This window comes from Monodon monoceros, unplaced genomic scaffold, assembly GCF_005190385.1.
Source record: "Monodon monoceros isolate NGI ecotype Baffin Bay Population unplaced genomic scaffold, NGI_Narwhal_1 Super_Scaffold_7, whole genome shotgun sequence".
NCBI lineage: Eukaryota > Metazoa > Chordata > Mammalia > Artiodactyla > Monodontidae > Monodon > Monodon monoceros.
This window is the reverse complement of record NW_021703784.1, coordinates 102,500,650-102,517,482: the sequence shown is the minus strand read 5'-3', so window position 1 is coordinate 102,517,482 and position 16,833 is coordinate 102,500,650. Positions and strand designations below refer to the sequence as shown.

General features: G+C 43.7%; 1 protein-coding gene across 5 annotated transcripts in view; it reads left to right on the top strand.

Annotated features, from left to right (window-relative positions):
• The window catches only part of KMT5B (lysine methyltransferase 5B), a 51,440-nt gene extending 34,889 nt beyond the window's left edge, over window positions 1-16,551 (top strand). For 3 of the 5 annotated variants that reach the window (XM_029207490.1, XM_029207493.1, XM_029207494.1), the window contains exons 7-11: window positions 1,090-1,256; window positions 1,532-1,551; window positions 1,633-1,769; window positions 7,349-7,545; window positions 14,449-16,551. In XM_029207490.1, coding sequence (XP_029063323.1) covers window positions 1,090-1,256; window positions 1,532-1,551; window positions 1,633-1,769; window positions 7,349-7,545; window positions 14,449-15,926 — 1,999 coding nt within the window. In that variant the 3' untranslated portion in view covers window positions 15,927-16,551. The remainder of the gene's footprint in view (window positions 1-1,089; window positions 1,257-1,531; window positions 1,552-1,632; window positions 1,770-7,348; window positions 7,546-14,448) is intronic. The other 2 variants (XM_029207492.1, XM_029207491.1) reach the window with 1 other exon arrangement.
• Window positions 16,552-16,833: the final 282 nt, after the last annotated feature.

Genomic DNA, 16,833 nt, shown 5'->3' with positions numbered 1-16,833 from the left:
CTGTTGTGGCCTCTCCCGTTGCGGAGCACAGGCTCCGGACGCGTAGGCTCAGCGGCCATGGCTCACGGGCCCAGCCGCTCCGCGGCATGTGGGATCTTCCCGGACCGGGGCACGAACCCACGTCCCCTGCATCGGCAGGCGGACTCTCAACCACTGCACCACCAGGGAAGCCCACCCCCAGTATTTTTTATAGCAAAAATTTTAGGGTCAGGTACCTGAAATTGGAATGGGAAAGAGCCTTCCTCCTGGGCTTCTTGCATGGGTGTGTGTATGTGAGTGAGTGTATCTGTTTGCTGTGGGACGGAATCCAGCCTGCTCATCGGCTCCCGTGGCTCCGTGTTGCACGTGGCTGTGGAGGTTTGAGGTCTTGGGTTCTAGAGCTGCACCATCCAGTACCATGGCCACCAGCCACGGGTGGCTGTTGAAACCTTGAAATGTGGCTAGTCTGAATTGAGAAGTGCCACAAATTGTGATATACATGTGAGATTTTATATTAAATTGTAAATATTTTTCATTAATATTTCATACTGATTACCTGCTGAAATAGTATTTGGGTTATATTGGGTTAAAATATGTTACTGAAAGTACTTTCACCTGTTTTTCCTTCCTTAATGTGGCTGCTAGAACACTGACGAGTGCCTGTTTGGCTTGCATGACATTTGCTGTTGCTGCTCTGCAGGGCGGCGTCCCAGTTCTGGGCTCTCCCGACCCTCCTGCTGCTTGTCTCTGTCTCCTTCTCCAGTGTCAGCAAGTTGAATGCAGTGCGGCGGGTCTTTGAGTCCTTTCTGCCTGCAAAGCACTATGCTGGGTCCGGTAGGGGATTCAGAGGTGTAGGTAGCACGATTCCTAGTGGACTTTCTAGTCTCTGGTAGGGATAAGGCAGCTAGCTGCACAAGTAACTGTGCACAAGGCTGTGGGGCTTCCAGGGAAAAGGAGATGACATCCAGGTGGGGATCCAAGTGAGTCAGCTAAAACATGCACAGCTAAGTCTTCTCGATTCCTGGTATTTGTTGGACAGGCTTATTTTATTAAAAGAAGCCTTACGATTTATAATTACTAGTAATTTTTAACATCACATATTTTAAATAGGAAACGAAATGACAAAATAGAATTACTGGTGGGTTGTATTGCCGAGCTTTCAGAAATTGAGGAGAACATGCTACTTAGACATGGAGAAAACGACTTCAGTGTCATGTATTCCACAAGGAAAAACTGTGCTCAGCTCTGGCTTGGTCCTGCTGCGTTTATAAACCATGGTAAGCTCTGTTTCTAAGGTGTTAGCTCTAGTGTTGGGTAGCACTTCTAAAACTTAGAATGACCTTATCTTCCTTTAAAGGAGGGTTGGAAATAGAAATTTCTTCTTTTTGCATAAACCTATTAAAATAAATATTCCTGTAGTTTAACTTAAGACCTGAAACTTCTATCAAAATTTGGTAAAATTATGTGGAAAGCTTATTTCAGATTTCTGTAATTGTTCGTGTTTCAGATCTTATCTACAGTTAATTGACTTTATCTTTTGGACATTTTTCAGATTGCAGACCTAACTGTAAGGTAAGCATAAAAAATATTTTATCTCAAGTATTTTGTGTTTGCTTCAGGTATGAGTTTCTTAATGAGTTGATTTTATTTCAGTTTGTGTCAACTGGTCGAGACACAGCATGTGTGAAGGCTCTAAGAGATATTGAACCTGGAGAAGAAATTTCTTGTTATTATGGAGATGGGTTTTTTGGAGAAAATAATGAGTTCTGCGAGTGTTACACTTGTGAAAGGTAAAGTATTAAGTAAGATATTCGGCTCTTGCATTCTTTTAACCACCCGATGATTATGAGCACGAACTCATGTTATCTTCTCATCCTTTAAATGATAAGGGATAGTCTTTTATGTTCTACAGCATTGCACGCAGTACAGCATGCATAAGCAAAACCGAAGATCACAGAACTATTTAGGGGCCCCAGCACCTGGCCCTTTAAAATGTTAAAATCATTACCAGCAGTTATCATTATGAGTTCATCAGAATGCAAATATGCTTAAAGAGAGAATGAGAAATACCTTACATGCACACGCACACGCCCACGCCCACACACACACGGTGCCAGGGTGGGGTTGCTCCGAAAATGGCCAGTGAAGTTCACCACTGCTAATCATGTAAAAACCCTGAGGTTGTCTTGGGTACTACCAAGCTGTGTCTTCTGGAATTGTTATGTTTTGATGCACGTGCTCTTAATAATTTCTAAGTTCCGTTACTTGGTGAAGAACTTCCTTTTGGGACCCATCAAGATTCTGGAGTCCTTGTAGAGATCCCCCAAATGTGACTTGGCGGGACTACTTGTCCACACTGCTCGTCTCCTTGTGGCGATTTCTGCGTGTCTGAGCTCAGAAGCAGCTTCAGAAGCTTGTCCGGGCCGGTGCTGCAGGAAGGCCCCCATGCTGGCATAGGCCACACAGGGAGCACACCTGGATTTGGTTTTTTGGTTATTGTTTTTATTTTTTTAATTGAAGTATAGCTGATTTACAAGATCACGTTAGTTTCAGGTGTACAGCGCAGTGATGCGGGTATGCGTGTATATATGTACATATTCTTCTTCAGATGAGCGCGCCTGGATTTGTTGAGCCCCTTTATGTGCTGTACTGGGTGCTTTACTCACCCTGACTCATTCAGTCCTCACAGCTGTCCTGGGAGAGAGCTGGTGGTGTGGCCACACTGCAGGTGCAGAAGTCCAAGTCAGCCTGACCTCAGAGCCTTTTACGCATGGAAGCAAAGATAGGCGGTGGTACTACTTCTCCGCCAGCCATCCGGCCTCGGGAGAAATGCTGATTCCCCAGAGCCCACGTTTCCCTTCTTTCAGGGAAGCCAGCGGTTTCCCCTGTGTCGTGAGAGAGCAGAGGCATGGGGTCGTGGTACAACCCCAGCTCTTTCTCTCCCAGCTCTGGGATCTTTGCCACGAAGGGAGGGCAGAAAACCTATTCCTGATGCTGCTGAATTTTTGCCCCTTTTGCAGGGAGGGAGTGGGAATGCAGGGGGATAAAATTTATCTTTTTCTAAATTAAAAAAATGGTTCAAACATTGGTTAAATCTTAGACCAGTCCACAAAAAGACCCTTTAATCCATGAAGTAGTTTAATTACAATTGAATAATGCTTTAAAACCATTTTAGAGATAACAGTATAACAGTGATGTGCATGAGATCTGGCGTCAGACTCCCTGAGTTGGAATCCTGTGACTCTGCATTTCATTAGCTGTGTGATCTTGGGCAGCTTAGCTGCTTTTGTGCCTTAATTACCCCATCTATAAAATGGGGATAACATTAGAAACTATCTCATAGGGTTGCTGTGAGGATTAAATTTATCTCACGAAAAGTATGTAAAACAGCACACAGTTAATATTCAGATGTTAGCTGTAAACTTATTTTGTGGTTTCTGGTTATTCTCCCATTAGAATGCAAGTTCCAGGAAGGCAGAGATTTTTATCTTTTTCATTTACTGCTGTGCTCCCAGCGTCCAGAACAGTACCTGACATATAGTAGGTGCTTGATAAATATTTGGTGAATGAATGAATGGAGTAAGTAATACGCTAAATATGCTTTTGGAGGCTGTCCTGAAAAATGTAACCACATACACAGGATTCCAGGCCACCCCTGAAACAGCTCTTTGCCTAGTTTAGAACCCCATGTGTCATCATGTCCCTCGGGCAGATTAGTTCTCTTCCAGGAGACTGTTTCTCACTGGTCGGAAGGGCTGTCCTGCCTGCTCCACAGGGTTAGTGTGAGGAATAAACAGAAACATGTGCAAATCCTTTTTAAATGGAAAGGCCTCATACGGAGCAGTAGGCTCAGCTATTGCCAGACTATTTGGGAAGTTTGATTTAAAGGTTGGCTGGGAATATTCTTGAAATTCTCAGGAACACCAGATTGTTTCTGCCTTTCCAGAAATTAGGCGAGAGGATGAGACCAAAGGAACTCATTCAATTATTCATCATATAGTAACTGGTTAGTTACTTTATGTTAGGCCTCATGCAGGCAGGGTAAACAAGACTAGCACAGTGCCAGCCGTGAGGGCAGTGCCATGAAAGGGACACACGCACAGTGTGCTAGTTGCTGAAGGGTGAAAAGAAGGAAAGAGAGGGGACAGAGGGTTTACAGAGGTGCTGACATCGTGGATACAGTGTCCAGGATACATTTGATGCGTGCTTCTGGGAAATAACCATCCTAACAAAATAGTAATTGTAATACTTTCATAAGTAAGTACTGCAAATTTCACTCTAGAAAATTTGAGAAATGAAATCTAATGAGGGACCGAAGAATATGAAGGACCAAATTGTTTTAAAGCTTATATGAAAGTATGTCTGATGATAGCTAAGAAAAAATTAGATTCTGAAGTATAGTTAGGGGCAGTTGGCCTTATTAAAAATTTACTATGAAACAGTTGTGATCAAAACTTGATGATACTGGCCGATATGGACAAATAAGAGGACATGAACAGACTCCTGAAATAGAGCCGAGTGTGTATGAAGTCTTAATACCACGTATGGGGAAATGATGATTTCTTTAATAAATAATAGTGACATAATTCATTGTGCGCCTGGAAGAAAACCAAGCTCAACTCCTATCTCACACCATATACAAGATAAATTCCAGATGGATTAAAATTTTTAATTTAAAAATATAATGTAAGATGATTAGGAAAAAAATTAGGAGAATGTATACGTCTACCCTTGGGGTAGTGGAAATCTTCTGAAAGAAGTTAAGACAAGAAATGGTGAACATGAAAATTTTTGAATAGCTAAAAGCAAAAGTCAGATTAATGACAAACTGAAGGGGGGAAAAAGTACATACACGGCAGAGTTAATATCCCAAGGACAAAAAGCTCCTATAAGCTCATTAAAAAAAAAAGACAGACTTCCACTAGAGAAAAGAGAGGTAAGGAAGATGCTACACAGAAAATGATGGCCATAAACAAGGAAAACAATAACTAGGTATCCATCTTCACTATCAAATTGGCAAAATTTAGAAGTGTAGTCTGTGCCGCTGGTGAGGATGTGGGGAAACAGGCACTTACACAGTGTCACTAGGGCTGTAAATTGCTATAACCTTTTGGGAAAGTAATCTGGCAATATTTGTTCAAAATAATCACACCCTTTTGTCTGGCAGTCAGTTCCATATGGAAGAATCTATCCTATGGAAGTAGGAGCATTAGCTAGTAAGGATTTGGTTTCAAAGCAAGGTAGCAGCAGCATTCATGGTGGCAAGCAAAACCCACAAACCTACAAGTTTCAGTAATCACCAGTAGTGCTTGAATAGATTATGGAATGTTTAGTCTGTGTAAAAGGTACAGGTTTCAAAACAGTTCAGATTTACTTGTGCATGATGTAATAAGAAAGCTGGGGGAAAAAAAAGAAAGCAAGCTGGTTGCTGAGTAAGATGTATGGTATTATCCTCTTTGGGTTTTGTTTGCTTAGGAAGAAACAACAATGTGAATAGGTGTGTAGCTCATGGCAAAGGAGCAGGAGATGAGGTGCTGGCAGGTGGTTAGCACTGGCGCCAGGGCGGGGTGGGGGGGGCTCTGGGGATGGAGGCTGGCTGGGGAGCACTATTGACTTCTGCTTTATGGAGACGGAGCCTAAGATTGTCTCACCTGTTGCAGCAAACACAAGCATGTGTTACTGTTACAAGTTAAAAAGAATTTAGTAAAGGAAGTAGAGAAACAGACGAATGGGGGAGTTTTACTTAAAAATAAATAAATTTCCAGATAATTCCACCATGATCATTTATTTTGTATTAAAGTACGGCCCATCTTTCCAGAAATATTACAAGTTATGGTAAAAAGGCACAATATCTGAACAAAATTTATTAATTCCTTAATCCACCTGAAATGAAACAGCCTTTAGGATTTATGCATTTACTTTCTGAATATACTTTATGGTGGAGTGGAGTGTAATTGTTGGCCTGCTGTGGTGAAGGTTACCTAGAGGTTTTTACAGTGATTTCTAATGCACCTTTTGAAAAAAGAATTGAGGCAGTCCCACAATATGTTTGTCGTTTTTACAAAAGCATTAATAAAAGTAGAATTCCAGATCCATTCTAGGAAGGCGAAGAAGGCAAGAATACTCACCTTAGTCGCCAGACATAGTCTCTGCATTCAGACTAGGTCTGTGCTCCTCCCTAGCATTAAGAGGTTTAAGAGGGAGGGAGAGAAAATAAAATTTTTGTCCTCCCTTAGCAAAAGGTGAAATACTCAGATTCCTTGGAGGAGAAAAGTTATTTTCTCCTCATCTAAATCCTGAAAAAAGTAAATCACATGGGATCTTTTGGAGGGCAATATTGCTTTCATAATGGGAAGTGTTCACAATTTTGCCTCAAGTTCAGAAGCTGTTATTTATTATATGGCTTTTCTTTAACAAGCGAAGGCCAGTGAAAGGCAAGTCAGTGAAGGCAATTTTGGCCAAAGAGATTTGTCATCTTTTAAATGCAATATGTAGTGCTTAATTTTTTTAACCTCATTAATTTATATTTTATTTATTCTTTTGAGCAGAGCAAGTAGAAATTTACCTGTATAACTGAATAAAGCAAAGATTTGCAAAGCTAGGTTCATTAAGGAAGTTTAGGAGGACTTCTTATTAAGCACCCACTTCATTAGAATTTATATAAATATAAATAATTAAAGCAGGTTACAAATCATTCTTAGCCAGTGGTAAAAGCAAGTCTTTTAATGTCTTTTATTTAGTAACATTTTGTTAATTATGTTCATTCAGTAACTTTAAAGGAGGAATTTAACAGTTTTCATTATTCTAGAAATGAGATTTTCACTAAGATAGCCTAGCCTTCTTATTCAGAATTTTAGTTAGTATTTGTTTGTATCTAACATTAGCTTCTAAGCAATGATTTAATTTATGGAAATTCGCTGGTTCCTCTTTTAATTCTGTAATTCTCAATATTCAGTAACGTAGTGTTAAATTATGCAGAACAAAGCTGGGATATAATTAACAGGTGGGTTATTTCAGTTACAGTTTAGACCTAATTATTGTACCAGTCGGTTTTGAAATTGAAATTTTATTTATTTATTTTTACCTACACTTGAAATTCTACAGGGTCCAACCAGTAGCTTCTCATGGGCAATTAACAATTGATTGACAGTAATCATAACAAATTGTTTTATTTTAAGTCTGGGGCGTTTTTGCATTAATTTTATGTATGTATGTATGTTGAGAGTCCTAGGCTTAGCGGCTTTCCAGTGGCGATTAGGGCCTCATCAGTTCATCACACTTGCTGATCTGATGTGGCCAAGTGCGCTCAGCAACCAGGCTTACGTCAGTGAGAATGCTGTTTGTGTAACCTGTGCTGTTTCTCTTTCAGACGGGGAACTGGTGCTTTTAAATCCAGAGTGGGACTGCCTGCGCCTGCTCCTGTTATCAATAGCAAATATGGACTCAGAGAAACAGATAAACGTTTAAATAGGCTTAAAAAGTTAGGTGACAGCAGCAAAAATTCAGACAGTCAATCTGTCAGCTCTAACACTGATGCAGATACCACTCAGGAAAAAAACAATGCAAGTAAGTAAGGGAGATTTGATAAGCATATCTTTTTTTTTTTTAAAGTATTTTCACATAGTTTGCTTTCTAAAGCATGCTCTAATAGTTTTGATCTTTTAAACATTGAGAGAAACTCTGGGATTCGTGCACTTCACCAGCACTGCAAGGTTCTAGAAGTGATTCGAGCACAAAAGCAGTCTGTATCATGCCTCCAGATTTAATATGGTACTAAATTGTCTGCTTTTCTTGAATACTGGGTAACTGGATATTAAATTCTCCATCGTGTGTTCCAGGGTCATCATATGTTTGACAGAAAGCTTTTCAAGGTCTTAGTTTCTCTGTAATGATATTGTTAGGCCCGCAAGAAGACAAAGGACGGGGTGGCACCACACAGGCACATACGTGTTCTGCGGCTGGCCAGTCTGTTAGGATGGATGATGGACTTGGGGAATTCATAGCTTCTGGCCTCAAGGCTTCCACCCTTTCACTGCTTGCTTGCCGTTTTCAAAATGAACTGACCCAATTCACCAAACCACCAGTTACCAGACTCAGAATTGTGATAGAGGAGCAGTTTGAATGTCATTATACTGACGTGTTGTAATAGCCACTCGACCGAAAGTAGCAAGAGAGATGAAAAGGAGAAGGAAACAAGCTTTAAGATACCAGTTGTGTGGGGGGGGGCAAGACCTGATGGAAACTGGAAAAAGAGAATGAAGAATAAAGAGAAAGGAAAGAGAAGAATCCTAAGTGAGCACAAGAAAACACATCACTTTTTTGGAACCTTGAAGTCCTGGAACCATCCTGATTGCTACTGTTTTCCCTCTGGGTAACACCAGTTTTCTCTAGTCGCCACTGAAGCAGTAGGCTCCTTAGTCTGACTTGTCTCTGATAGGAATAAAGTTTAAAAGTTTTAACTTGATGGTCCCCAAAGTATGCCTGTTTGGGCACTCTAAATGTCCATACACACTTGTTAGCAGTAAGTACCGTCTGAGGTCTGATTATTTTAGGCTCTTCTCCCTGTCTTCAGATGTTTTCAGCCCAACTCTGGGTACTCCTCTCCACTACAGAAAATCCCAAAGAAAAGGGAAGATGTCTCCCGTGATGGTGACTGTCACTGCCCTGAATCCTGACTCTACCTTCTGCTGGGAGTCAGAGGCCAGGGGTAACCTCTGCCGTGGAAGAGCGATGCCGCGTTCCTATTCCAGTCTTTAACGCTCAGAGTGAACAAAGAAGAGCAGTTAGTTCGTCATTCACTGTTGACTGTTGGTTTTAATAATAAACGCAGCATAATCAACATTTTGTTTTCTGAGTCTGGTTCCTTGGTGAAACTGGCGACTTGTGAGGCCCATTTTATAAATGCGTAGAACACCTAGGAGCGTGCTGCCAGCCACACGCGGAGATGCCACGGCACCGTCCGCGTGGCTCTGTGACGTTCGTGCGGGTGCTTTGTGTTCTTACGCGTTAACCGTACACTGATGTGTAGATACTGAACTCAGCATGCCACTTAGTTTAAAAAACCAAAATAGGAAAAATTTTTGGAAGGTGTTGAGTGTTCTATTATGTGACCATCTATGGGATATTTATTAATAAACCAAATACATGTTCAAAGCCTGCTAGTTGTTAAAAAGAGAAAGAAAAGTGTATGAGACTTGGGCCCCTCCCTTGGGGAGTTTATGCCTTAGCTGCAGGATGGGACCAGTACACAGTAACTATGCAGAGCAGACTGTAAATGCCACTTGCTAAAGGCTAGAGGGAGTAGGTAATCCCTCTGAGCTGTAGTCTCATCATTACAGAACAGAAATACAGCCCTTCACCGTGACTGCTTATATCAGGGTGCTTACTTTATTCAGGTTACTTTTCTGCACAGTGATTGTCTGGAGTAATTCAAGGGTTGGCACAAGTAGCTTTGAGGGTCATTGTGACAGTTGCTAGACATGGCTCAGGGCTCTGAAGGAGCTCGAGGTTTACTCCAGCGGTCTCTGAGAACATTGTGCACTAAGTATGTTCATAGCAGTGTTTTCTCGGGCTCTTACATGTGTTCTTTTAGGCTGTATTTCTTTTGCTGTTTGTGTCTTGACCAAACCCTTCTACCTGTTTGAAAGAAAAGACTTTTTGAGACTGCAGTGGATGCAAGGCCAGAGGTGCCCAAGCCTTTCTCCCAAGGGGCGTGGGCATACATCTTGTGTATAGATTCCGAGTACCCATCTTATCCTGCAGTTTGGTTAGAATTAAGCAGCTGACAACTATAGAGGAACTGCTTTCTCTGAACAGCGTGTTTGTTCTTTTTAAAGAAACGTTTCTGCCTAGTTGGAAGAAAAAATTATTTCTTCCTTCCATGCAGGTCCTTTTTTGGAAGGTGTCTCAAGAACCACAACTTGGCTGTTTGCTTTAGCATCCAGAGAGGAGACAAGAAATCCATTTTCACAGATTCAGTCCACAGACCTGAATTATAATGCCATTACTAGAAGAGTCGGGTTTTTTAGGCCTCTTGTGCCTCAGTGGCTAGGCCACCCCCATAGTGCTGCGTCCTGGATGTGAGCCACTGAAAATGCCACGAGTTGGTGCAAGTCCCAGAGGACTCCCACCAGTGGAATAAGTTCACTCAGCTGGACTGAGGAGCGCCTGTCCTGGAGACAGTGGGCTGGGCCACCACCTGTCACTCTCTCGCCTGCCGCAGACATCACTGGTTGGTCTGAACACTTTTCTGCTGAGCCTGCAGGCTGCTTCAGAAGCCTTTCCAGCACCTTTTTCCAGCCGTTCATTCCTGTGTTGGTTGCATGAGGTGGAGCCTGCTTCTTGTGCCTGACAGACTCCTTGAACTGAAGTCTTCAAAATCCTGTTGAGGGTTTTCGGGTCCTCGTGTTGGGAACATGCCAGGCTGCGTGTGGCCCTCGTGTTCCCTTGGCTCCACCGTGTGTGTTTCTGGGGCTTGTCCAGCGCAGGGCACGGGTGCAGCCCGAGCGTTCTGGAAGCTTTGATGTCGTTTTGCTGCTCTTGTGTCTGGCTGTCATTCTCGATGCCCACACAGAGCTGCCTTATGATTTTGAGGACATCCTGAGGGAACCACGGTAGCCATACCACGGGTCCTTTCCCAGGAGTTGGGACTGGCCCCATAATAGCTCTGTGGTGTCCCTTAGAGGCCGTGTGACGGTGTGGTGAAAAGCTTGAGATCTGGAGCCACAGGCCTCAGTGCAAGTCCCATCTCTGCCGCTGACCGGATGGACGCGCTCAGGCACGCTAGCCCACCTGAACTTGGTTTTCACTTAGTGTCATAGCTCTTACTTCAGGGAATGCTTATTATGATGGAGATCACACTGATCTGCCCATTTGGCGCTGTACCTGGTATATACTAATTGCTAAGAATGTGTATCTTCACGTGAAATTACTGTCTAGGTTTATGCATTTGGGATTTGTCCCAGCCGTGAGGGAAGAGAGCCACACGTGGTGTGTTAGTGCCAAAGCCAGGGGAGCCGTGGCCGTGCCTTCCCTCCACTGTGTCAGGATCCTCAGTCTCTTGATAGACTTTTCTTAGTTTGCCATTGTGACCACCATCTCTCCCTCAGCCTGCTGTTGCTGGCGCTCACCCCCCATCCCCCCGCGATAGTGTAGCAGCACCTTCGTGGCGCCGTGAAGAGCCCTGGGTGCTTAGTCACGTTGCCCACATTTCTCTTACCCAGCCGGACTGTGCCTTTTGTGCCCTTTGACTTGAGCACACCTTTTAGCTGGGCTTTTGTTGAGATAACGCTTTTCAAACAAAATGAGAATACACTGATAAATACATAAATATGTAAGTGAAGTCTCTCTATCGGAATAACACGTAGCATCAAATTCAGTCTCTCTTGTGCTCTTTAAAACACACACTGAAGTGCTTTGTCAGTGGTTCACTGCAGTCAGCTAACAATGAACCTCTCGGAAGGAGGGGTGGAAGGGGGAGAGCCCAGATTCAAAATCACCGTAAGTGAGATTCATCCAGTGATTGAAAATCAGTGCCCAAGTGAGGAGAATCTCAGGTGCCATGAAGAGTCATAGGAAGGGTAACCTGTCATGTGTAGAGTCATGAAAGGCTTCCTGAGAGAAGTGTTTGCTGAGCTGAGTCTCAAAAGGGGAGGAGAAGTTGGCCAAGTGAAACGTGCTCCAAGCAGAGGGAACGTCACAAATGAACGTGTGGGCACGAGTGTAGGATTTGCATCAGTAAAGTTCATCAGGGCTGGAGTAGAAGGTGGGAAGGAGGGATATGAGCATAATTTAAAATTTTGGACTTTATTCTGAGGTATTACGTTATTGGCAGATTTAAAGCCCAGAAGTGACGTGGCGTACTAGGAGAATCATCTGGGCTGCGTGGTGGGGGATGGAATGTCGGGGAAGCAGTGGGGAGGCAAGGAAAGGCGGGTGTTAGTGCCGGAGTCAAGGCAGGAAATGGTGGCATCAGGAATGGAGAGGAGGTGGTTCCAGCGACACTGCAGGAGTGGACTCCACAGGACCAGCGGCTGGTTGGTGAGAGTTAGCGAGAGCAGGCGTCATGGATGACCTCCCCGTGTCTGCTTGGGCAGCTGGCTGGGTGTTGGTGGTATTGACCAAGATGGAGAACTTAGGCTTGGTGGTGAGTTCCCTTTGGGCATGTTGACTTGTGAGAGGCTCATGAGACAATCTTAGCGGGCGATCAAGGTCCCAGTGGACCTTCGGTGATGCGGATCTGTAATTAAGGCGAGAATCAGGCTAGAGACTTTGGTTTGGGAACTGCCAGCATATCGATGGTGGTAGCCGTGGAGGAGTGGCTGCTTACGGCCTGGAGACTGAGTAGAGTTTTCAAGGGGCCTAGGATAGCAGAGGCCTGGGGAGTGCAGTCCACCGGGCAGATGGAGGAAGAGGGTCCGGGACACGGAGGGAAGGCCAGGAGAGTGTGCTCTCGCGAGCAGCCAAGGAGAGAGGGGGTTCAGGAAAAATAATGGTTAGCAGCGTCACATTCTGCAGAGAAGGAAACAACGGTACGGCTGAAAGGGTCCACCGGATTTCATGACAAGGAGTCTGTGAGGGAGACTGGCAAAGGCGCTGTTTAGGAGGACAGGTTGGATCCAGATTGCAGGGGGATTGCAGTCAAGGATACACGGTATAAGTGATCATTGTGGAGGGGTGGTTGCAGGTATGAAATGAGAACCGCTGACCTTGGTCATAGAATGGTCCTTGAAGAGCCGTAGACAGCAAAGTCTCGCCACAGCCACATTTGAGAAAGGCAGACACCAGCACTGGCATGTTTACATCATAAGTACATCTGCTCTCACCTCGTAGGAAGCCGTGTCAGCACAAAGAAATCCTTTAGCAAAAGCAGTCCCTAAATGTCCTTATGTTTAAAAAATTATTTCTGGTAAGTTCTGTATAATTCAGTTCATAATACGTCAGTGGTTCTCAAATTGGGTGGCACCCAAACTTTACTGCTACTACTGCTCTTAAAAAAAAAGTTGCCTCCCTGGTAGCATCCCGCACAGATAAGCATGTTCTTGGTTCAGTCAGTGGATCTCATTCCTGGGAATTCTGCTGGTTTGGAGATCCCAGAGCCATTTGTGAGCCCGTCTTCCTGAGTACAGAGACCTCTGTTCTTGGCGGGTTGATGTTTTTGGAATGCTGTTATGCATTCTTGCTCCTCTCCCTCAATAAAAACTAACTAATGGTAACCTGACTCGCTCAGCCATGCAGAAGGAACAGCAGTCACCCTGGCGACCCTCAGGCGTGTAGGAAACAACAGTCTTGTCGGGCAGCGTGCTGGGCTTACCCACGTTCACTGGTTTTTATTCCCTCTGTTTTCTGTTGAGAGGTGGTGATGATTCGTTTGGTCATCTCAACTTCCCTAGTGAATGATTTAAAGGGGTATTTTGATGGGAAGAGCTTTGCAGGTGGGGGATGGGGAGCAGACTAAGTGATCGCGAAAGTGACTCACGTAAAACACTGTGACTATAAATCCAAAATGTAGACGTAGAGAAAAACAAAGATGGCGGAAAGGAAAGTCAGTGGCAAGGTCAGAGGCTCACCACGGGGCCACCTTACACTTGAGTCACATATAAGCCTTTTGAGAAGCCGTCCAACTGTCATGTTCTCAGGTTGTCATTCCCAGTAGGTTGTCATCCCCTTGTCCAGAGGAAGGAAGTTGGGTCTCCCTTGTCCCGAGAGTGTAACTCTAGCAGTGCGCTTTTTCCCTGTTTCGGTTTGATTGTCGGCAGCGGGCAGTCAGCGGAGGGATGGGGCCAAGTAAGTTCCGCAGCCTTCAGAGTCTCTGCTAGTCCTCACAGCATTGAAGGGAACAGCTTAGAAGGTGCGGTATTTGGGGATAAATGTCTAGTGGGAGTAACAATATGTGGTTCTTAGGATCTCTTTTTCTTACTTGAAAACATCGTGATAGAATTTGTCTCTGAGAGCCCGTTAGTCACCTGTCGCCAGTTCTGGATTACTAGTCAAATAACATACTTTGAGTTAATGAATAATGGATTTTAGAAACATTTTAAATGATGATTTTAAGAAGAATCTATGAAAGAAAAATATTATTTTTACTTAGCTTTACTTCAGATATTTTATGTGGTAAAAGACTAAATCAGGGAAAGAAGTGTTCAGTTTGGACTAGTGTCGTGATAGATTAAGGACACTTAGAGTGAAATCCAGGTCCTTGCTGTGCTAAGAGCTCTTTAACCCTGAAATTACGTACCTGGAAAGTGAATAGATGCTTCTTAAATTAGAGGCAGAAATTAGAAAGCGAATGTAAAGGAGAACTGTAGGAGTGCTGGCAGAAACGCAACTGGGGTCTGTCTACCACGTTTTTTGTATAATCTAAACATTTCATAGCTAATCGTCTGGGTGTTGGCATTGTTTTGTTGAACATTACCGTGTTACCAAGACTGTTTTTCATGCTTTTTTTCTTTTTTTTTTTAAACTTTGCAGCTTCTAACCGAAAATCTTCCGTTGGCATGAAAAAGAACAGCAAGAGCAGAGCATTGACAAGGCAGTCCATGTCAGGAATTCCAGCTCCTTCCAACTCTACCTCATCTAAGCTAACTCCTATAAGTAATTCCAGGGTACCAAAGAAACTGAGAAAACCTGCAAAGCCTTTACTTTCAAAGATAAAACTAAGAAATCATTGCAAACGGCTGGAGCAGAAGAGTGCTTCGGGAAAACTCGAAATGGGAAACTTAGTACTTAAAGAGCCTAAAGTAGTTCTGTACAAAAATTTGCCCATTAAAAAAGATAAGGAGCCAGAGGGACCAGTCCCGGCCGCGGCGGCCAGTGGGTGCTTAACTAGACACGCAGCGCGAGAGCACAAGCAGAACTCCGGGCGAGGCGCCCCTGCGCACGTGGAGGGTGCCCCCTGCACCTACACAACCCGGCGGTCCTTGAGGACGAGGATGAATTTGAAGGAGACCTCCGACATCAAGCTCGAACCAAATACGTTGGATGGCTACAAAAGCAGCTTGACGGAACCTTGCCCAGACAGTGGCGAGCAACCGTCTCCTGCGGTGCAGGAGGAAGAACTGGCTCATGAAGCTGCACAGAAGGGGGAGGCCAAGTGTCCTAAGAGTGACAGCAGCATGTCAAAGAAGAAGTCACGGCAAGGGAAACTGGTGAGACAGTTGGCAGAAGCAGAGGAATCCGCTGCGGTGCACGATTCCCCTGGCAGAGCTGGCGTGGGGCGAGAGGGGGTGGGGTCCCACCCTGACCAGGGCGAGCACAGCAGCCTGGAGGGCGTGCCCGGGAGCTACACGGACTGGCCCCCTTCTCCTGTTAGCGGTTCTGTGGTCGCATCAGACAGCTTCAAAGCAAAAGACAGCTTCCGAACTGCAAAAAGCAAAAAGAAGAGGCGGATCACTAGGTATGATGCACAGTTAATCCTAGAAAATAACTCTGGGATTCCCAAATTGACTCTTCGTAGGCGTCATGACAGCAGCAGCAAGACAAATGACCAAGAGAATGATGGAGTGAATTCTTCAAAAATAAGCATCAAGTTAAGTAAAGACCATGAAAATGATAATAATCTCTATGTAGCAAAGCTTAATAATGGATTTAACTCAGGATCAGGCAGTAGCTCTACAAAATTAAAAATCCAGCTAAAACGGGACGAGGAGAGTAGGGGGTCGTATACAGAGGGGCTTCACGAAAATGGGGTGTGCTGCAGTGATCCCCTTTCTCTCCTGGAGTCTCGCATGGAAGTCGATGACTATAGTCAGTATGAGGAAGAAAGTACCGCTGATTCCTCCTCTTCAGAGGGAGATGGAGAGGAGGATGACTATGATGACGACTTTGAAGACGACTTTATCCCTCTTCCTCCGGCGAAGCGGCTGAGGCTCATAGTCGGAAAAGACTCTATAGATATTGACATTTCTTCCAGGAGAAGAGAAGATCAGTCTTTGAGGCTTAATGCATAGTAAGCTCTTGGTCTTAATTTGACCCGGGATAACTACTTTAAAGAAATAAACAATTCCAGTCAGTTACTCCTCAACCGAAAACATTTTAGGGGCAGCACTTCTGTTGTCTTTTCACTTATCAGCATAATACTGTAGAAAGTGTACAGCGTACTGACTCTTCTTAAAAGTCTGATTTGTGCAAATTTTTATTGTACTTTTTAAATAGCCTTCTTATGTGCAATTCTGAGTTAGAGGTAAAGCCCTGTTGTAAAATAAAGACTCAAGCAAAATTGTACAGTGATAGCAACTTTCCACACAGGACGTTGAGAACAATAATGTGGCTACACAGTTTTCTTTTTTTTTAACTTTAAGAGCATCAACTGGCTCTTTAATATATGACTAAAAAATAATTTAAAACAAATCACAGTAGCAGCATATTAAGGTTTTCTAGTATATGCTAATATCACCAGCAATGTTCTTTGGCTTTTTGATTTATTTGCTAGATGTTTCCCCCTTGGAGTTTTGTCAGTTTCACAGTTTGCTGGCCCAGGTGTACTGTTTGTGACCTTGGTTAAATAGCAGACCATCGGTCGGGTGGGAGTGAAATCGGTTTCTTAAAAAAAAAAAAAAAAAAAAAAAAAACACATGCGTGACAGCTAACTTTTCAGTACGTTATATGTACGAGGGTCGCAGTGTGCAGGAGGAGTTTCGATACAGCGTATTTATTGCTTGTCATGTAAATTAAAGACCTTGTATTTAACACTTTTCAATCCTTTTAGATAAAATTGTTCTTTGCAAGAATGATTGGTGCTTATTTTTTCAAAAAATTTGCTGTGAACAAATGTGATGGCAACAAACAACATTTATCTAATGAACTACAGCTATCTTAATTGGGGTCTTCAAGTTTTCTGTTGCACTTGTAAAATGC